Here is a 19,044-nt window from a genome sequence, read left to right on the forward strand (position 1 = left end):
GACACTTGAATCACCTCCTTAATCACTGAATCACTCTCTTCCTGGTTAGAGGATCTAAGATTTAGTATCATAGAATGTGCAAGCTGGATAACAACTTTGAAATCATGTAGTGCAACATTTCCCAAGGCGATCAGCAAAAGTGTGCAGAAGCGGAATGGACACTAGTGTCTGGACTGGTTCTAGCAGATAAAAGCCCATTTTACGTCTTTGCCTCGGGAGTCACTAAGGTGAAATGAATCTGAGGAGTTGATATTGCACCCTTCTAATTAACTTTGTTCATTATGTAAGTGCCTTCCTAAAAGTAGGCTTGTATATAGTTCTTGGATACATCTAAAGTTGCTTCAGGATTTGAAGAGGTGGGATTCATTATATTCACTAACATAATTCAGAGCTCACTCCACATTAGACATTGGGATACAGAAAAAAATCTCTGAATTTCTGAATTGAAGAGAAAGTAGGTATTGAGTTCTCATCACTTAAATTATACTTGTAAGAAAGATCTAATGTGTATTCAGACCTTAGTATATGCCATTCAACATTCTAATTAGTTTATTTAATCACTGTAATAACTTTATGAATTGAGTGGCTGTTATCATCACCCCTATTTAAGAATAAGAAAATAGAAGTAGCACGGAAAGTAAAGAGACTTGCCCACAATGATACAGCTAGTGTAGCAAAGCTAGAATTTAGATGTAGGAATTCAGCTATGGGTTTCACTCTTTTAATCAGTACTATGCAACACAACCAACACAGAGTAATTCATGTCTTCAATATACAACTTCGGTGATATTTTGTCATTTTTAATCATAATACCAGGAAGTCCAAAATCTCCCTTTTGAAATATCTTTCATGCCTTCAAAAATGGTTTAAATCCTTGGAATGAAAGAGTTTTTTCCTTCCAAACATGAACAGTATATAAGAACCACTGCTGTTTCTTATAGCCACATGGAATTGCTGCTTAATGTGCACTTGAGATGAAAAAAATACAGTTGATCACCTCTATTCTGTACCTGACTGTTGCCACTCCTTGCATAGAATGCCACAGAGTTATTTTACAGAGAGTAAAGGGCGGGACAAACTTAGCCAAGAGTGTTTGACAATCCAGGGCTCAAGGGCTGTGCTCCCATGATCTCTCATGCTGCCTTTGTCTTAAGCCATCATCAACTTTAACCCGCCCTTCCCTAGAAGTAACTAGAGAATGAATAACTAGAGAAATAATGTTCTCCTGGGCCTTGGCCAAGAACCAAGAGGGGCCCCTCAAGGGGAGATGACCTCAACGGGGGCATGCCTCAGATACTGTGAGCAACATCCACACCAAGACTGATGTTGGAATGTAATGACTCATCAGGACCTATAAACTGAAACAGCTATTTCTCCTTGTTCTCAACAAAGTAAATAGCAATGTTGTCCATGCTCCAGGATAACTTGGCTGTGTTATTCGTGCCTAGAGAAGCATTGTATACAGTAGGTGGGTATCTAGCAGGAGACTTTCATAGAGGGGATCTCAAGGGTAATTTTGATCTATCAACTTGAAATATCAACCTGGAGTTAGACCAAATCCTCTGTAATGGAATCTGTGCTGGTTGCCAGTGTGGGCACAGGGTGAGATAAGCAAGGGGACCAATCTGTAGATAAGCATGTCCCTTCTAAACCTTTAACAAGTCTCTCTGATTTACAGGATGTCTTCAGGGCTGTACACCCAGAGCTTGGCATTGTGCAGTTGTACCTTAAGCCACTGCTCATCGGAGAGCTTGCCCCAGGAGAGCCCAGCCAGGAGAGGAACAAAAATGTGAGTGAGGTTTTAGGATCCAAGTATGTGGAAGGATGGAGACAAGGCATAGTTTGAGGCCAACTTACTCTTTTCTGTGAGAAACCAGCTGTTGTGCCTGGGTATGCCCACAGCAGAGTAAATGAATGGATTCTGTATATTTCAAAATAGTATCTTTCTTGTTACATCCTCAGAACTCTTAGCCCTCTGTGAAAAGAAGTTTTGTCCTTGAATCAAACAATAATGTCACTTCTCTAAGCACCTACTTCATGACAGGCAACTTACACATATAATTGTTTTCAGTGAATGTCATAATTATGTATTTCATGTCTGTGTCTATGTTCCCTGCTCAACTAAGTTCCACGAAAACAGAGAATCTGTCTATCTGGCTTGATGCAGTGTCCTCGGGACCTACCTGCACAGGATCAGACATGTAGTAGGAACTCTGTGAACAGCTGTTGAGTAAAAGACATAAATATTTCCTAACTACAGCCCTTTTTCCACTTGGGGAAATTGTCATTCAGGGGGAGTAAATTAGTTTCAGAAAGTCCCACAGTTTGTATATCAGAGAGCTGAGACTCCAAATCACTTCTTTCCGGCTCCAATCCCTTAGGCATTCCCAAGGATGAATGCTGTTCATTCTTTACTATTTTGACTGCATGAAGTATTGTCTGCGCAGAGTCTCTATAAGACTGAAAATGTACCCAAATGGTTTTACATAAAGCCTAAAGGAATTTTACTTCATATGAAGTAACTCTATTTATTGTAATTTTTTGGTAACAGCTTATGTTTTTCTGATTCTTAATTCTTTTGAAATGATTACTACAAAACACTGATCCATATACAATTATGAAGCACAGAGAGTATAGATTTTATTCCCTCTCTAAGAAATGAGGAGACAGACTCACAGACGTAGCAATGCTCATCTTAAGACACACAACTGGTTAGCTGCAAATCTGAGACTAATGCTTAGGGTCACTCCGTAGGCCCATGTGCATCCTGCAGCACAGCTCTGTTTGGAGAGTGGGCTCTGAGGGTGGACAGCCTGAACTCACACCCCAACCCTGCCATTCTCAAGTTGCATATGTTTAGGCCAGTTCCCAAAACTCTGTGTGGCTCGGTTTCTCTCCCTGTAAATTAGCAACAATAGGACCAACCTGAGAAGAGTGATTGGGAAGACGACTGAAAGAAGTAAAGTCATTTGTAGTGCTTACAACAGGGTCTGAACATAATAAATGCTTGAAAACTTTAAATATCATCCTTATTATGAACCCAATGGTGATACTAGTAATTTACAAACTTCCAGATAGATCTCCATCATTTGTGTCAGATGGCCCTAGGTTAAAAGGGAAGACAATGGAAAACTCTATTGCTTTTTCTTTTTTAAAATTTATTTTATTTTATTTTATTTTGTTTGGTGCTTTTTCTAAAAATCTCCTGTAAGAAAAAGAAAATCCCAGTAATGGCAGAGAGATATAAGACAATCACTATATAAAAGACTATTGGTCTCTGGGGTAAAAGATCTACTGTAAGTTTTCTTTCGTACATCTATGGGGATACTCAAGTCACTATGTATAGAAAATTAGTGTTTGAGTGTGAAACTGGGTGTCAGGTGTGGGTTCAGGTCCAGCATCTGTCACTGACTTCCTTAAGACTTCAGACCAGTTACTTTTCTGGGTTTCTGTATCCCCCTCCCCTATAGCGAATGGGTAGGAAATTATTACTAGGCTGGGAAGAAGCCTAGAAATGAACGATTAACATTAGAAAATTATTGAAATTATCTATGGCTGCAAGGATTGCAAAGATGGAGGCTTGTGAGATGAACATATCCAGACTTTTGCCAGGCAGTGGGCCCTTTAAAAGTTGCATAAGGCTGGGTGTGACAGTGTACACCTGTAATCCCAGCATTTGGGGAGGCCAAGGCAGGAGGATTGATGGAAACCCCGAGTTCAAAGCTGCAGTGAGCTACTATCATGCCACTGTACTCCAGCCTGGGTGACAGAGAAAGACCCTGTCTTAAAAACAAAACAAAACAAAACAAAACAAAACAAAACAAAACAAAACAAAACAAAAATTTCTTCAGTGGCTTTCGAAATGATATTTTTGATGTCTAGAATTATTTTCATAGCTCCTCTTATTTCTAATTTCTCTCTTCCATCTGTACAACCCTGCTATCTCATATCCTGAGCACCTTCTGAACTGCCTTGGTTTCCAACCACTTTAGCCAGTAAGACCAAAGGTATTTCTTTCCAGCCTTGCACACTCCCCAGTAGGCTGCAGCAAGCTTATAAACCAATGCTAGTGTTGTACATGAACACACACACACGCACATGCACGCAGTGTACTTGCACAGGACCACTCTAACCAGCACACACACACTAAAGCCTCTGGAGACCCTGTCCTGTTTCTGGAGATTGATTTACTGAGCAGCTCCCAGAAAATTCATCCTTAGTGTTAATCTAAGTGAAGTACATTGTTCTATGTTCACCATTTTCTATGAAAAAGCCCTTTGTAGACATTAAAAATTTGACTTGGACAGCACTTTGTAAATCATACCAGTAACTATGGTAACACAGAACCATACAGATGACCAAGTTCTCCAAAGCAAAACGAGAGCTTAATCAAGACCTGAAATAATACTGATGACTTAAAAGGCAACTGTTAGGCTTATGTATCCTTCTACTGAGCCTTTCTCCCCTTCCTCCTCCTCTGTAAAAAACTAATTCTGAGTTCCATAGCAGTTTGAGGACAGTTTACAAGTCACTAATCATCTTTCTTTTCTTCAGAAAAAAAATAATTATGATCACCTTTTCCTGAAAGGTTTTGTTTACTGGTTCATTGCTTGTCATTTTTAATTCTGGGAAACTAAGTTTATTTTTTTAAATAAAATTCTATTGACAAAATAAATGTATCACTAAATTAATAAACTATAAATTAATATTTCTTTTTCCCTAAAAGAACTAATTTTTTAATATATTTATTTCACAGTGCCAGTTGGTGAAAGATTTCCAAGATTTACGGAAGACAGTAGAGGCTATGAACATGTTCGATGCCAACCTGGGGTTCTTCTTCCTCCACTTAGCCCAGATTTTGATTTTGGAAGTCCTGGCTTGGCTAACAGTGTATCAGTTTGGCAGTGGCTGGTGTGTTACAATATTCATTGCCTTTCTGCTCACGATTTCCCAGGTGAGCAGATATCCTAAGCCCAGGCAGTGTCCTCACAGGATGGTTCAGAGTTTTTTCTTCTCTCCTGGCATTAGTGACAGCTGCTACCTGATGATTCCAGGAAAGCTACTCATCACCATTAGGGACTTACCAGCAAGTTACACAACCTCACTGGGCACCAGTACTCTCATCTGTAAAATGAGGCTAATAATAAATATGGAATTATTCTGAGGAGGACTAAACAAATCAATATGTAAAATGCCTAGCACAGTGTCAGTCTTATGGTAAATATTTAATTAATGACAGTTGCTACTGTTCGCCCTGTTTTATTCTCACAGTTTCTATAACTGAAGTTCTGTCCTTGGCCATGTAATACTCATCTTTTTCCTTTGTTCATTAACCAACCAACATTTATCACAGACCATTAATTCTCTAAGGGCAGAGACTATATCTTATAAAATACGAGAATAAGAACATATAAGTTCCTCTGTAAATGACAAACGTCAGCTGGTACTTAGCAGGATATTTGATAAATCCTTGTGGAATAAAGTATGGATCTATGAACATGGACTTCTGTGAACACGACACTGTGTTGTGGATATGAAGGGAAATTCATGTGTTTACTGCTCCTGAGAAAGGGGTCCTCTCGTGGAGCAGATAGTCACTCAAGCAGCTAAACATACTGCATGACAGGATGGTATTAATGCCAATGAGAGGAACAGTGTACACTGTTGGAGTAGAAAGGTGCATTTAATTCTCCTTGGAATGAATGGGGAAGGTCTTGTAGAGAATTAACAGCAATGCATTGCCAAATTACAAATTTTGCATTTTAATTTTTTTTTTCTTGAAAAGCCATCTTGCTTTATTTTTTAAAAAGTGACTTTCAGAAACAAGAAAAAAAATCCAGTAGTTGTTCAGTGCTTAGCAGGAACTGGGCACTTTGCACCTATATAAGTTGCACAACAGCCCATGAGGCAGGTATTAGTATCCCCGTTTATCAGAAGAAGAACTGAAAGTCAGAGCTACCAAGTAATGTGCCCAGAGTCCTGAAACACAATAGCGATAATGAACAGTTTAGAATCCAGATCTGTCTCATTCCAAAGCCCATGTTCTTTCCACCCCATACTGGGAGATTTCGACAGTGGAAAGGGGAGCATTCCAGGCTGAGAGAACCACCTGTGCCAAGGCAAGGAGGTTAGAAATAGCAGGACATGGTGGAAAATAGAAACTTGTCTTGAAGTCAAAAGAGATCACCCAGTATTTACAAACGGGCTTGTGAATATACTGCTGGGCTCATTTATTGATTTCTTCCCGATTTCCCAGAGCCTCTAAAAACAACTTCGTGTCTCCTAGGCTCAGAGTGGATTTTTGCAGCACGACGCAGCACACCTTTCCATATTTAAGAAGTCCAAGTGGAACCATCTGCTGCACAAATTTTTGATGTGCCATCTCAAGGTACAGGATGTCAGGGAGTGTGATGGGAATTCTTGAATGTCATTTCCTTAGGCACTGGCTTCCACATTTGTTTGTGCACTCACATCAGTAAAAAATGTTTATCATACCCAAATAATAAATGTAAATGAGCTAACAGTGTAGATAATATATATAACATATTACCTATTATTATATATTATATAGTTACACTGTTATTAATAATTATATATAATAAAATATGTGCTAAAATGAGAATCTTAAATTTTTTAGAAGGAAAATATTTAGTTTTATTTGAGATGTTCTTACATTCTTCATTGCCCTGATAGATTATTTTCCCCAATCCTGGCACCCCATTCCCCTAAGGAACCACCTCGCAGGAGAAAGTTTGTGCCTTTAAAAACGTAGATGTGCACTGTAAAATCATGAAGGGAAATATTCTTGGGAGGGAATTGAACATTTACTGCTGGGAAGTTAGGGAAATCCAGCAGATTTAACGAGTCCTTGAAGAGTGGGGCTGTGAAGAAAAGGATGATAAAGAAAAAGATGCAGGAGAACAGATAAAAGTGAAGAGAAATAGAAAGAGTAGCCAGGGAAAGACAGGTGGCTCTGCTCCAGAATTGGGGGTTGCACATCCCAGACTGCTGGAAAAAGCAGACAGTGAGACGACAGCTGGTCTAATCCCCCCATATAAGCTAGGAAGCTCCAGGAAGCAAGTACACAGTCCTGTGCACCACTGCCACATAGCACCTAGGAGAGTGCCTGGCACATAGTAGGCCTTCAGTAAGCATTGTTGAATGAAGGAATGAATCAATGAGTGAGTGAATGAATGAGCAAACATGACTTCTCAGAGCAGCTTTCAGCCCCAGCTCTGACAATGCTCACTGTGTGATTCTGAGTAAAGCACATTCTATCTCTGGCCCTCAGCGTTCCCATCTGTAATATTAGGAGTAAAACGAGATTTCTGCTTTTCTAGAACTTTCTAGGATTTGGTGACTCTCTCTGGCCCAAAAGGGAGGCCAGAACCTTGCACTAACCAAGCCTTGCATTCAAGCAAGGGCCGCTTAAGGAAAACTGACTGACTCAGAGCCCATTTGTTCTTCCTTAACACAGCAGTTTCACACGTGTATGTCTGTCTGCGTGTCTGGCTCCCCCACCTACAGTGGCTGGAAAGTGTCCCCTACAAAAGGGTGAAAGGCATGCAGGGGTCAGCCCACAGAGAGCCATGAGGAGTAACCACTGCCAGCAAATGGTGAGGAAAGGCAGATGGGACCCACGTTAGATGACAGATGACAGCCTGCCATGTGCCAGGTTCAGCACTCTGTTGGGCTGTTGTCTCGTGTGATTCTCATGAGGTGGGGATTATAACACCCCTGTTTTCCAGCTGAGGTTGATGTTCAAAGGAGTTAACTATTTAAGCCAATGGCCACAAGCTGGTAATTGGAAGAATTCCTATCACAATATTAAATAGTGCAGGCTCTAGAGCAGGGCTTTTCATTGCTAGCTGTCATTCGAGTCTCCTGAAGAGCTTACAAAAAACAAAACAAAACAAAACAAAACAAAACAAAACAAAACAAACAAACAAACATAAAAAAAAACCCTGATGCCTAGGCACCATCTCTAGATATTTTGATCAAATTCAGCTGTGGTGGGGACTGGAATGAGCATGGTTTTGAAATCTCCCCAAGACCATTTAACCTGCAGGCAGGATGGAGAACTGCTGCTTTTACAGCAGACCTGCCTTCTGTGGGAGCTCAGCCACTCAGCAGCTGCATCCCTTTGAACAAGTTACTTAATGTCTTTGAACCTCAGTTTCTTTAACTGTAAAATGAGCTCAGGGACCTGATAGGGACACTTCAGAATTACATACAATACCCGTGTGTCATGCTCAACACAGTGCCTGGCTATGGGAAATGCTTAGTAATGGTTAGCTGATATTAACAGCAGGAACAATTTTCTGTAATTAAATGAGGAATCACAAAGATGCATGTTTAATGGTGATGGTATGAGGAAGATAGGGACGTAGCCCATAAGTAACAGTATCATTGAGTTGCAAGACACTTGGAATGACTTGTTCTTATCTCCACTCTCTCCCATTGAGCAGACTGAGGCTCAAGTAGATTAAAAAGCACTGATTTGAATGTGGATCCATATTAGATACATATCTGTCTCTCAAAATGATTAGAATAAATAATAAATTGTCATTTTATATGACAAGTTTCAGTTAAACAGAGAATTCCTTTAGGCACTCTATTGTACTGAGTGGGAGAGTAGTTGAGGCAGGCCTGGAAGCAGATTAGCTACTTCTCCCAGTGGAGCCAAGTCCCTTAGATAGGGGTCGCCACAGAGGATAAGGAAATTGATAGGAAATAGAGAGAATAAAAGAATACACAGAGACTAAGGTATAGTTTATAGTTTTATATAAAAAGATCAGATATAACAATGGGGTTACTCAGGAGACTGGACATATCCCCATGAACGTCCAGCAATATGGTTAGATTCATACAGGTTTTTATAATCACAGACATCAATTACCAGTTGTCAGAGTAACATATTTGCATATCAGGGAATGCAGTTGCTAGGGGAGACAGGTATTGGGTTCGGGTCAAAAGTCCTCTCAATGGGCTTCTAATCTATCTAGGTGAACAAACAGGTACAAAGTCTTTCAGGGGCTAACTTCTAAGTTATAAGAGGTAGTTGTCAATTAACAAAGGTATAACAAAAGAGTTACAGTGACTCTATATTTCTTTGATTAGTTATTGTGGACTTAAAGGTAACACAGACAGGAGAGAACAGAAAACCCATCTCTATAAAACAGGGTGTTTATAGTCAGCAGGGCACATCTCTGGGCAAAGGGCACTCATTGTCTCCGGCTCCCATCCTGTGGGCCATATTCACCTTGCCTTGGGTCTTTCAAGACACAGGAAGCTCACAGATTTTGAGATACCGGGAAGCCTTCCTGGAAAACATCCCTACCGGAGATCTGAGAGCTCTCCCATGATAGCAGCCTCTAATAAGTGAACCACTGAGTTCACATATTTGTTCAGGGCAAAACCCTGCAAACTCCTGTTTCTGTCTTTAACATAGTAATATAGGGTGATACAATAAAATAATTATCTTATGGGCCACATTTCATTAATTTCTCAATCATATTTCCACAACATTGTACCTTTTCCCCACCAGTGTTAAATGGATGAGATGTTTCTGGATACACTCAGAAACACTTATTACACAGAATAAAAGCAGAGACTTTTATTATGTCATTGTACATTTCAGGTAATATCCCTTCCCATTTTCCCTCCTCTGTTCTGTGAAATCAGAGGAAAGGCAAGACTCACATGCATTGGAATAACTTTCAGTTGATTTGGTGCCAGTGTGTGGAATATTTTAGATCATCCCCACCCTTTGGGGTACTTTTAAAAATCACTGCTATCTCATTGCTCCAAATTTGTACACAGGTCTTTATATATAAATTGTGTCTCCAGAAACAATTTTGCATTAGTTGAAATGAATATAACCTTGATGATTTGTGAGCAGATGATAAAATGTGAAGTGACTTTTAAAAGCAAGTCAAGTGTAGTCTGTATTTTTGCAGCCAAAGTAGGTGATTCATGAGCAAAATGAATATAAGCTTCAATGATGTACAGGAGAGAGCATTACTTGTGGAGAGGACATGACAAAAAAATTATGATATAAACAGCAACATCTCCACCTTATATATCTCTCAAAATTTTAAATTTCAAAACTTAACTTCATGTCAATTACCTCTTTTCTCCCCTTTTCCATAAAAGGCACAGATATTGAGATTCTTTGGGGTTTTCATTTCCTGGCTTCATAAAAATATATACGTTCTGGTCTTTGCAGTGTTTGTGCAATAAAAGAGTCCTTCTGAAAACAAACGATGAAAGCTTTGCATACATTTTGGACTTTTGTGCAATGCTAAAATCAAAATGGACTCTCTGTAGCATAATTTTATAATCCCCAGAATGGACATTTTAAAACTGTAAGAATCAAGTCTCATTATAGAGATAATGGGGCAGAATACTGAAATTATGATCTTCCTGGAAAATCTGGCTTATACTGATTCCTTGACTACATGCTGTAACACTTCATTTTGGTGGGAGGAGGGAAGGTGGCAAACATGTTATTTCCTGTAATCCTCTCAGAAACCTCACCCATTTGATAGATGAGAAGATTGCTCAAAATCACACACCTAAATAGGTGGCCAAGCAGAGGTTTCAAGTCAGGTTGGTTTCTACTGCACTGAGAAAAGATCTCTCTTGGAAATGAGAATGACTTAGGGTGGTTCTTGTTTAGAACATGGTGCAGGGCAGCCTATTTGGCACAGAGCTTATAATCCTCACTTGCCCATGAAATGTTCTCTCTCCATTGTCTCCGGTAACAGTGGCTTCCAGACAGAGGGGTAAGGGGAGCCAACTAGTTTAGATCACACATTATTCTGACCACTGTTCTAAGCTTTATCTGTTAAGATCTGCTCCCTGAACCATTGGGAATCAAATCTTGTCTCTCATATTACCTGAGAGCATAGGTAGCCATTGGCTTAAAAAGTACAGCGAATGGTGGAAGAGGCCAAAATGTTGGCTTTTGAAGGACTTAACTGAAAAAGAGAATCAGTCCTTATCACACTGGCTGAGCTTAGCTGTCTACAGCTCTCATTAGATTGTATGTATCATAAGTGTAGGAACCGCATTGTATCACGTTTATCTTCACATTCCAAATGCCTAGCTCATTGTCTGACAGATGGGACATACTTCAAAATGAACAACAGATGGGTGAGTAAATGCACAACTGTAAGACTGAGTTGGTCATATTTAATTTTTAACGTGTTTCTCCCAGGGTCTTTTCTTTTTTAAAATTTTATTTTATTTAAAATTGACACATAATAATTGTGCATATTTATTGGGTATAACATGGTGTTTTGATGCATGTATACATTGTATACTGACCAAATGAGGGTAAATAGCATATCTATAACTTTAAACTTTTTTTTATTTCTTTCTAGTAACATTTAAAATCCTCTCTTCTAGGTATCTTAAAATATATGATATTTTATTATTACCTGCAGTCACCCTACTGTGTAATAGAACACCTGAACTTATTCTTCCCATTTAACTGTAACTTTGTATCCATCATATGGAATTTGATGGGAAAAATGAAGAGCGGTGATGGGGCTCCAGGAGGGGAGTAGAAATTGTTGACTATAGTTTGGGACATGTTGAGTTTGAGATATCAAGAGACATCCAAAATAAAATATTTGGAAAGTGCCCATTCAGGCATGAGATTAAGGACAGGGATCTGGGCTGGAGGGAGAAATTCCACTGAAAATATATTGGCGAGTGTTAGAAATGAGAAGAGAATATGGTTTCTCTTGGTTAGGGAAAAGGGGAGAGTTGGTAAGAGGTGACTCTGCAAAGAAAGCTGTGGAAAGGCAGTGCTAACACATAATTTCAAATTGACATATCCCTTCTGCCGTAGATGCATAGGGTCTATCCCAGTACGCTCCAAGAAAAATACAAAGCAATTCACATGAAAATGACATATGCATTTTAAATTTTCTAATAGCCACATTTAAAAGGTAATTTTATTACAGCACATATATTCAAAATATCATCATTTCAATATGCAATCAATATAAAAATTATTGAGGTAGTTCATATTCCTTTTTTTCTAACTAGGTCTTCAAATTCCAGTATGTTTTTTATACTGACAGCCCATTTTAACTCCATTGGCTACATTTCAAATACACAATAGCCACATGTGGCTAATGGCTTTTGTATTAGTGCAGAGTAAAACAGGTATAGATTAGTTACTAAGAGATGTTAAATATGCAATGAAAAACTACCACTGTTTATTCTTCTGTAAATTATTAACATGAAGGAGGAAAAATTGAATATCTCACTGTGCCAGCATTTTGCATACAGCATCTAATGTCTCCCCAAACAACCCATGGAGGTAAATGTGCTTTTACAGTGTGTCCTGGAGATGGAGTTGAGTCCCACAGAGGGTGAGTGATTTGCTCAGACCACACAGCAGTATTTATACATCTAGTTTATGTGACTAGGTCGTTGTCCCTCCAAATCCTTTGCTTTATTACAAATTTCAGATTTTCAATGAGAGAGAATCACAAACAAGTTAATCAGAGGTGATTCAAGCTTGGTATCAGCTAAAATATTTTTATTCACATTGATTTTGATATGAAAGCGTTGAAGCTGGAACATGCAATGATCTGAGTCAAGTCCCCCAAAGAAATCACTTCGCATTCATTCTTTGAAATATTCATCGTAGTAGCAACCCTGGGACCACTTTTTTTCTCCAGAACTAATTAAAGTCTTAGAGCTGACACTTCTTTACATGTAAAATAGCAATAGTACGGTCTGCTCTACCTACCTTCAGATTTTTTTTTTTTGGCACGAGGAAATGTTAATCAAATAAGAGAAGGATGGAAAAACATTTTGTTTCAACAAGCTTTTATGATTGTGATGATCAGAAGTTGTTTTAGCCTGAAGTCATGTTTCTAGATGAGGAAATTATTTCTTCATAAGCTATGAGAGCGTTCTGTCCAATGAGTCATTCTGTGACCCAGCTGTGGGGACAAACTTGAGAAACTCCAATATCTTATTTTGATTTGGGGGACAGATGAAGAAAACTGTGACAGTGAAGGGTATTTCTGGAGAGAGTTCCCCTAGCTAATAAGCCCTCTCTTCTCCTCAGGGCATATCAGGAACCTGGTGGAATTACGGGCACTTCCAACATCATGTAAAACCAAACATCTACCCCAAAGACCCAGATGTCAAATTGGGACCAGTTTTTGTGCTTGGAGATTTGCAACCTGTCAAGGTACATTTAGAAATCCTGGCAGCTGAGAAGTGGAAGTGGTTCCTGCAAAGGATGACCTTTGGCCTTGCCTTGGAAAGATCAAGCCGGGAATTCTGGTTTCATACATGATCTGGGAGCATCATTCCTTCTTTTAGGTCCAAAATATAGACTTGAAATAACTGAACCTGGGGTTGAAGATTTGTAATCATGACTTATGGCTTTAAAGCTCACCTGGTCCAGCCTCCTGCTCCAGGAACTAGAGAACCCACATAGGTCTGTTTGAGTTGCCCCAGTGACAATGGGTCCCTTCCCAGTGCCTATCATTACCTCTGAGGCAACAGAGGCAGGGGTAGAAAGTGGATCTGGATGAGTGAGTTTGGCAGTGACTGTCCAGAGTTTAATGAGGATGTGGAGAAATGTTCACTAAGAGAAAACATGACAGTACTTTCTATGAGCAGAGATCACAAATATCTAAATATCTAGTTATCCTAACTACTTCTAGTCCAGTTAAAAGGGACTATGCTATTATATTTAGTTTGTATCCAGTTTTGTACATTTATACATAAACCACAGCCTAATTCCCTCATAACACAACTAGAGATGCCAGCTCTAATGTAAGCTTCTTAAACTACAGAAAATGGAGGAGAAAAGTCATCTTCAGAACTTCTGAGTTGTTGATTTTTTTTAACTTCAACTTAAAACCATCATGTTAAGTACTACTTAAATTGCCAAGTATTTCAGGAGCGATTCTTCCTTAAACAAACTAGGTATAAGGATAAGCAAGGAAATGCATTTCTTCTCAAAGGGAAATGCTGGCTCCCGATGTCAGGTACTTAGGCAGAGTTACTATTTCCTCCTGAAAAAACTTAGGAGATTTATAAAATAGCGGACTATAACTTTGTCAGTTGTCACCTAGTCCTATCTGGTGCATAAACCAAAAATCCCGTGACCTTTTGAAAATAGTTTTTCCCAGTTTGGAGAGACTCGCCCTCTTCGCCAGCTGAAATAGAAAACAAAGTCTCTTACTTCAGTTTTTTTTAAAAAGATAGTTGGCTGTGATCAGAAACCATTTGCTTTTGACAGTGGCTCCCCAAACAAGTTGGACTTCCTGATGTTTGCGTTAGAGTGTGAGCTAGTGCAGGTCTGAGAAGGATTTCTCCAGACAACGTTTAGGGTAGGGAGAAGTTTATTTACTTTTTCCTAGGTGGAAATAGGACCAGAAAAGGGCCATGGGAGGTGAGGAAAGGAAGAATATGTTGGCCTTGAAAACCAGCTATTCAGACTTTTAAATAGGGAGGTTGTAACTCAGTGGGGTACAGCTGAGAAACTGCTGCATCCCCTGCTTTCTTTCTTCTTTATGACAAGATGATCACAGAAGGGGCAGCAGATGTCACAGGCTAAGATTTTGCTCCCTGTCTTTCTTGGAGAAGGGATTATCACAAGAGATGTGACCCTGCCCTCCAGATATGGGTGAGGCCTGAAGCTCGCACCTGCTATTCACTCCGGGCCCTTTAGACTGTAAAACAGCAGATCATCCATCAGTTTTGAAGGAGAGAGATTTATATTTAATATCTCTTTTCCATCTGGTCAGCTCTTTTCAGAGGTTATGCAAAACAGAACTGCTGGGTACCTGTCAGTAAGAGAACTCACATGTTTGATCTTCAGCTGTTACTAGGAAATTGCAGGATTAGATATCTTCCTGTTAATTTTACAAGGACACCCCTTTCATTTTGTGCACCCTTAGGCTTATCATTAGAATCGTGACATATTGATTTCTGTAGTTGTTCCCCTGACTGCCCAAAGTGAGGGAGGTTGTCCCACCACAGTTCATGAAGCAGCCTGGCTCTCTCCACATCTGCCTTCCCCAGAGCTGCGTTCAGTGCACCTGCTGCCTCCTCACACATCAGGGAGGCTCCTCTCCAACTCCTGCATCTGCTCCGGGGACACGTGCCTAGAGCCTTAGAGTTCTATGTAGTATAGTTTCAAAGCCACTGTACAGGACACTGTTTATACTCTGTTTAAAGGCTAAAATTATTTAGATCCTAAAACTCAGCAGTTTCTCATCCAAAACATTTCTGATGATCTCTGAGTTTTCCTTCCTTCCCTCTTTACTGCCAGTCTTTCTACTACTTTCTTCAGAAATTAATTTCTTCAACAAGCATTTATTGAATCTTCTATGTCCTGAGCTCCCATCCTGAAAGACTTGGAATCCTCATTGGACATGATAATCAAAATCAAGCCAAGCATTTTCTACCTAGTCCCTTTTCCATATTTCACACTATTGAAATATTTGGAGATTTGGGAGTAACTCCAAATAGCTATTATTACTTCATCACTATGACAGTTCTTTTATTTATTCATTTGTTTATTTTTTTTAATTTCAGGATATTTGAGGGTACAAAGATGTTGGTTAATTCTATGTCTTTGCCTCACCCAAGCAAGGGTTAGAGGCATGCCCTTCCCCTCTACAATGCATGACAGTTCTTTTAATTTGTGACAATTAGAGAAGGAAGAACCAACCATAGCATCCAAATAAGTGAAGAATTCTATCCATAGGGGGGAAGACATCTAAGGAATGGGGAAAGCAGGAGTCAAGCACTGCTTGTAGTGTTGCAACTCAGTAAACATAGGAAAAACTATGGAGCGGGTGGGAATTATCATTCATTCATTATTTACTTCAATAAACATTTTATTTAATGTATTCCAGGTACTGGAGATACAGCCATTACTTCTATCCTCCTCTCAAAGCATTTGCTGTTTCTGTGCCCTAAGCACAGCCAGATTAACTGAGGGGACTCCTAGAAAAAGGAATCAAATTCTCAATAATAAGGATAATATAATAATATATGATAATATACAACAAATAATTGTGCATAATATATAAGAAATATTATGAATATTAGCATCATGACTTAAAGTAGGAAATTATAGTGTGAGATCCATGATGATAACACAAAAGAAGAAAAACAAGACCCAAGGGGAGCTCATGCCTATATCTTTTATCATATGACCCTTTATTATCTGTTGGATGAAGGAATGAAAATGGAGTCTGAGTTACAAACAGGATCCTAAATCACACAGTTGAAGAAGAGCTAGAAAAACTCATTAGAAATATTACTTTGCAGTCACCATTCCACTTCACATAAGAAGAAAAAATTTCAAAATGATTTCCTTTGGAATAAAAAAATGATCACAAGCCCCAAAACCAAATGATCACAGTCCCCACAATCCATTTCTGCAAGAATTGCTCACGTTTAATTAAAGCAAAAAGATGCCACAAGATTTACTCCCATCCCAGTTTTGATTCTTTTCGTGACTCAGATTTGACAGCTAAAAAAACTGAATAGAGATGGCTCTTTCTATAGAGATTTTACACGAACATGCACACACTGACACACACTCACACACATATATCTTTGCGTGTAATGAGCAGAACTGTTTTCTCCTATTTTATCTGTTTTTCTCTCTCCATTCAGTATGGCAAGAAGAAAATCAAATACATGGACTATGAAAAGCAGCACCTGTTCTTCTCCATGGGTGAGTCTGCCAGAGGTGCATTCCTTATTAACCCATTTCCTTGAAGCAAGCACTTGTCAAGCCAGAAGGCTGACTGCAATTCTCTCACAGAAACCTGCCATGTCTTACTGTTACTGAGAAAAGCAGCATGTCTTGTTTCAGACTCACTAAGGTAGAAATCTTCAAACGGAAATGGAAAAGCAAATAGGTCTTTTAAACCAGCATCTCCTTACTCTGTGAGGTGAGCAGGGAAGGAGGGAGATGCCCCACGAGGGAGGGAAGACAGCTGCCAGTCAAGGGGACCTGCACCCAGGACTCTCATGCTGGAAAGACGAAAAACCTGTCAAGAGAAAAAGAGAGAGATATTTGGGCAGGGAGGGAAAGGAGATGGGAAAATAATCCTGAAGCATTTAGTGTGACACCAGAGAAAGGAGAGGCCCAGGAATAAAAGGCATCTCCCACAACGCTGTGTGGAAGAAAACTGGCTGCTCCATGGCCTATGTACAGCCATAGAAGGCATGAGACCTACACACCTGAGTCTGAACACATAGGCCATGCCTGAAAGGAAATAGGGTATCTGAGTAATTCTGATGCCAAGAAAAGAACATCCTGAGCAAAAAGCCTTTCCTCTTAACCAAAATCAAACTCCTGGCAGCTCACAAAGAGAATTTTCAAGGAACCTCAAATCTGAGCATCTAAAACATGCAACACATTTGGGAAATAAACCAAAATCAGGGGAGGAAACAAACATTTGCTGTAGGCCACTGGTTCACAACCAGGGACAATTTTTCACGCTGGAGACACTTGACAGTGTCCAGAGTCATTTCTTGGTTATCACAAGAGAAGTGGGGGTGGTGCTGTTATCCAGTGGGTAGAAGCCAGGAATGCATTGTAAACATTCTACAGTGCACAAGACAGCTCCTCATAACAAATAATCATCTGGCCAGAACACCAACAGTGCTGAGATTGAGAAACACTGGTGCAGGTGATCTCATTTGCTCAAGTGTTTGCCACTACTGGCCACTTATTACAAGCCTGAGGAGGATGGTGCTGGGTGAAATTTTTTGAAAGGTGAGGCCAACAGTCCCTGCTGGCTCCTCTATGCCTGCAATTTAGCCTCCCTCATCCCTCACTGGTCACCTTCCCCTAGTGTTGCAAGGATAAGGACATTGGTTCTCTATTATGAAAGGTAGCAGATCCCCAGCCTAACTAGATATGTGCTTGCACAAGAAAAAGCTGTTGGCCTTCTTTTAAGAAATTTCCTCAGAAATCTGTGTTTACCTACCCTGTCTGCAGTGGTGCAATATGCCTTGAGCTAATGAGGAATGAATGAATGGTGTGGATTCACTGCAGAATGCCCACTGCACAAACCACACTGCCCCCAAGATCTCTTTTATTGAGGCCTTTCCCTGCAAATGCCAGTTTAACATTTGGGTGTGAATGATTCCTATTCAAACTGTGAAAGGAGAACTGGACATTTGTTAAAGGCAGCAAGACAAACTTTATTCAGGCTACTGAAGTAGGGGAGAGAGACTGCAGTGTCAAGTGATCTCAATTATGCTGAAACAAAAGGTGGAAGAGAGCTTTTTCAAATGCTGGGTCAAGCCAAAGAAAAAGTACTGAAAGATGTTGGGGATTTTGTAGGGGTGGAGGAGTTGGTCGATGTGATTGGTCCAGGCCATTGCTTCTACTGACTGGAGCTTATTAATGATAGGTTGCCTCCTGCCCTCCCACACAGACCAGGATGCAGGAGTCTTGTCCTTTTTGATGACCATGTCTCAGAAGGATGGCTCTAATGTCCTTGAGAAAAACATTTCTGGGTTATAAGATTTTTTTTATTGCTGCTTCAATTGCCATTGCTCATTATTGGTCTGTTCAGGAGTGCTAGTTCTTCCTGATTGAGTCTTGGGAGGTTGTGTGTTTCCAGAAATTTTTCCATTTCCTCTGTGTTTTTGAGTTTGTGTCCATAGAGATTTTCTTAGTATTCATGTATGATAATTTGCATTTCTGTGGTGTCAATTGTGATATCTCCTTTTTCATTTATAATTGAGTTTACTTAAGTACTTTCTCTTCTATGCCTGGTTAATCTGGCAAGATGTCTAACAATTTTGTTTATCTTTTCAAGGAAACAACTTTTGGTTTTGTTGATCTGTATAATTTTCTTATTTTTGATTTGGTTTAGTTCTGCTCTGATCTTAGTTATTTCTTTTCTTCTGCTGGCTTTGGGCTTGGTTTGCTCTTCCTTTTCTAGTTTCTTGAGTATATCATACGATTGTTAATTTGTAAACTTTCCGTCTTTTTGTTATTGGTATTTATGGCTATGAATT

At 39.6% G+C, this 19,044-nt stretch overlaps 1 protein-coding gene across 1 annotated transcript in view; it reads left to right on the forward strand.

The window, feature by feature from the left end:
• Window positions 1-19,044, forward strand: part of LOC105863107 (fatty acid desaturase 2-like protein FADS2B) — a 37,535-nt gene that overhangs the window by 7,561 nt on the left and 10,930 nt on the right. Inside the window, exons 2-6 of the mRNA XM_012749860.2 lie at window positions 1,679-1,789; window positions 4,757-4,954; window positions 6,287-6,388; window positions 13,097-13,222; window positions 16,678-16,738. Coding sequence (XP_012605314.1) covers window positions 1,679-1,789; window positions 4,757-4,954; window positions 6,287-6,388; window positions 13,097-13,222; window positions 16,678-16,738 — 598 coding nt within the window. The remainder of the gene's footprint in view (window positions 1-1,678; window positions 1,790-4,756; window positions 4,955-6,286; window positions 6,389-13,096; window positions 13,223-16,677; window positions 16,739-19,044) is intronic.

The sequence above is a fragment of the Microcebus murinus genome, chromosome 4 (genome assembly GCF_040939455.1).
Source record: "Microcebus murinus isolate Inina chromosome 4, M.murinus_Inina_mat1.0, whole genome shotgun sequence".
NCBI lineage: Eukaryota > Metazoa > Chordata > Mammalia > Primates > Cheirogaleidae > Microcebus > Microcebus murinus.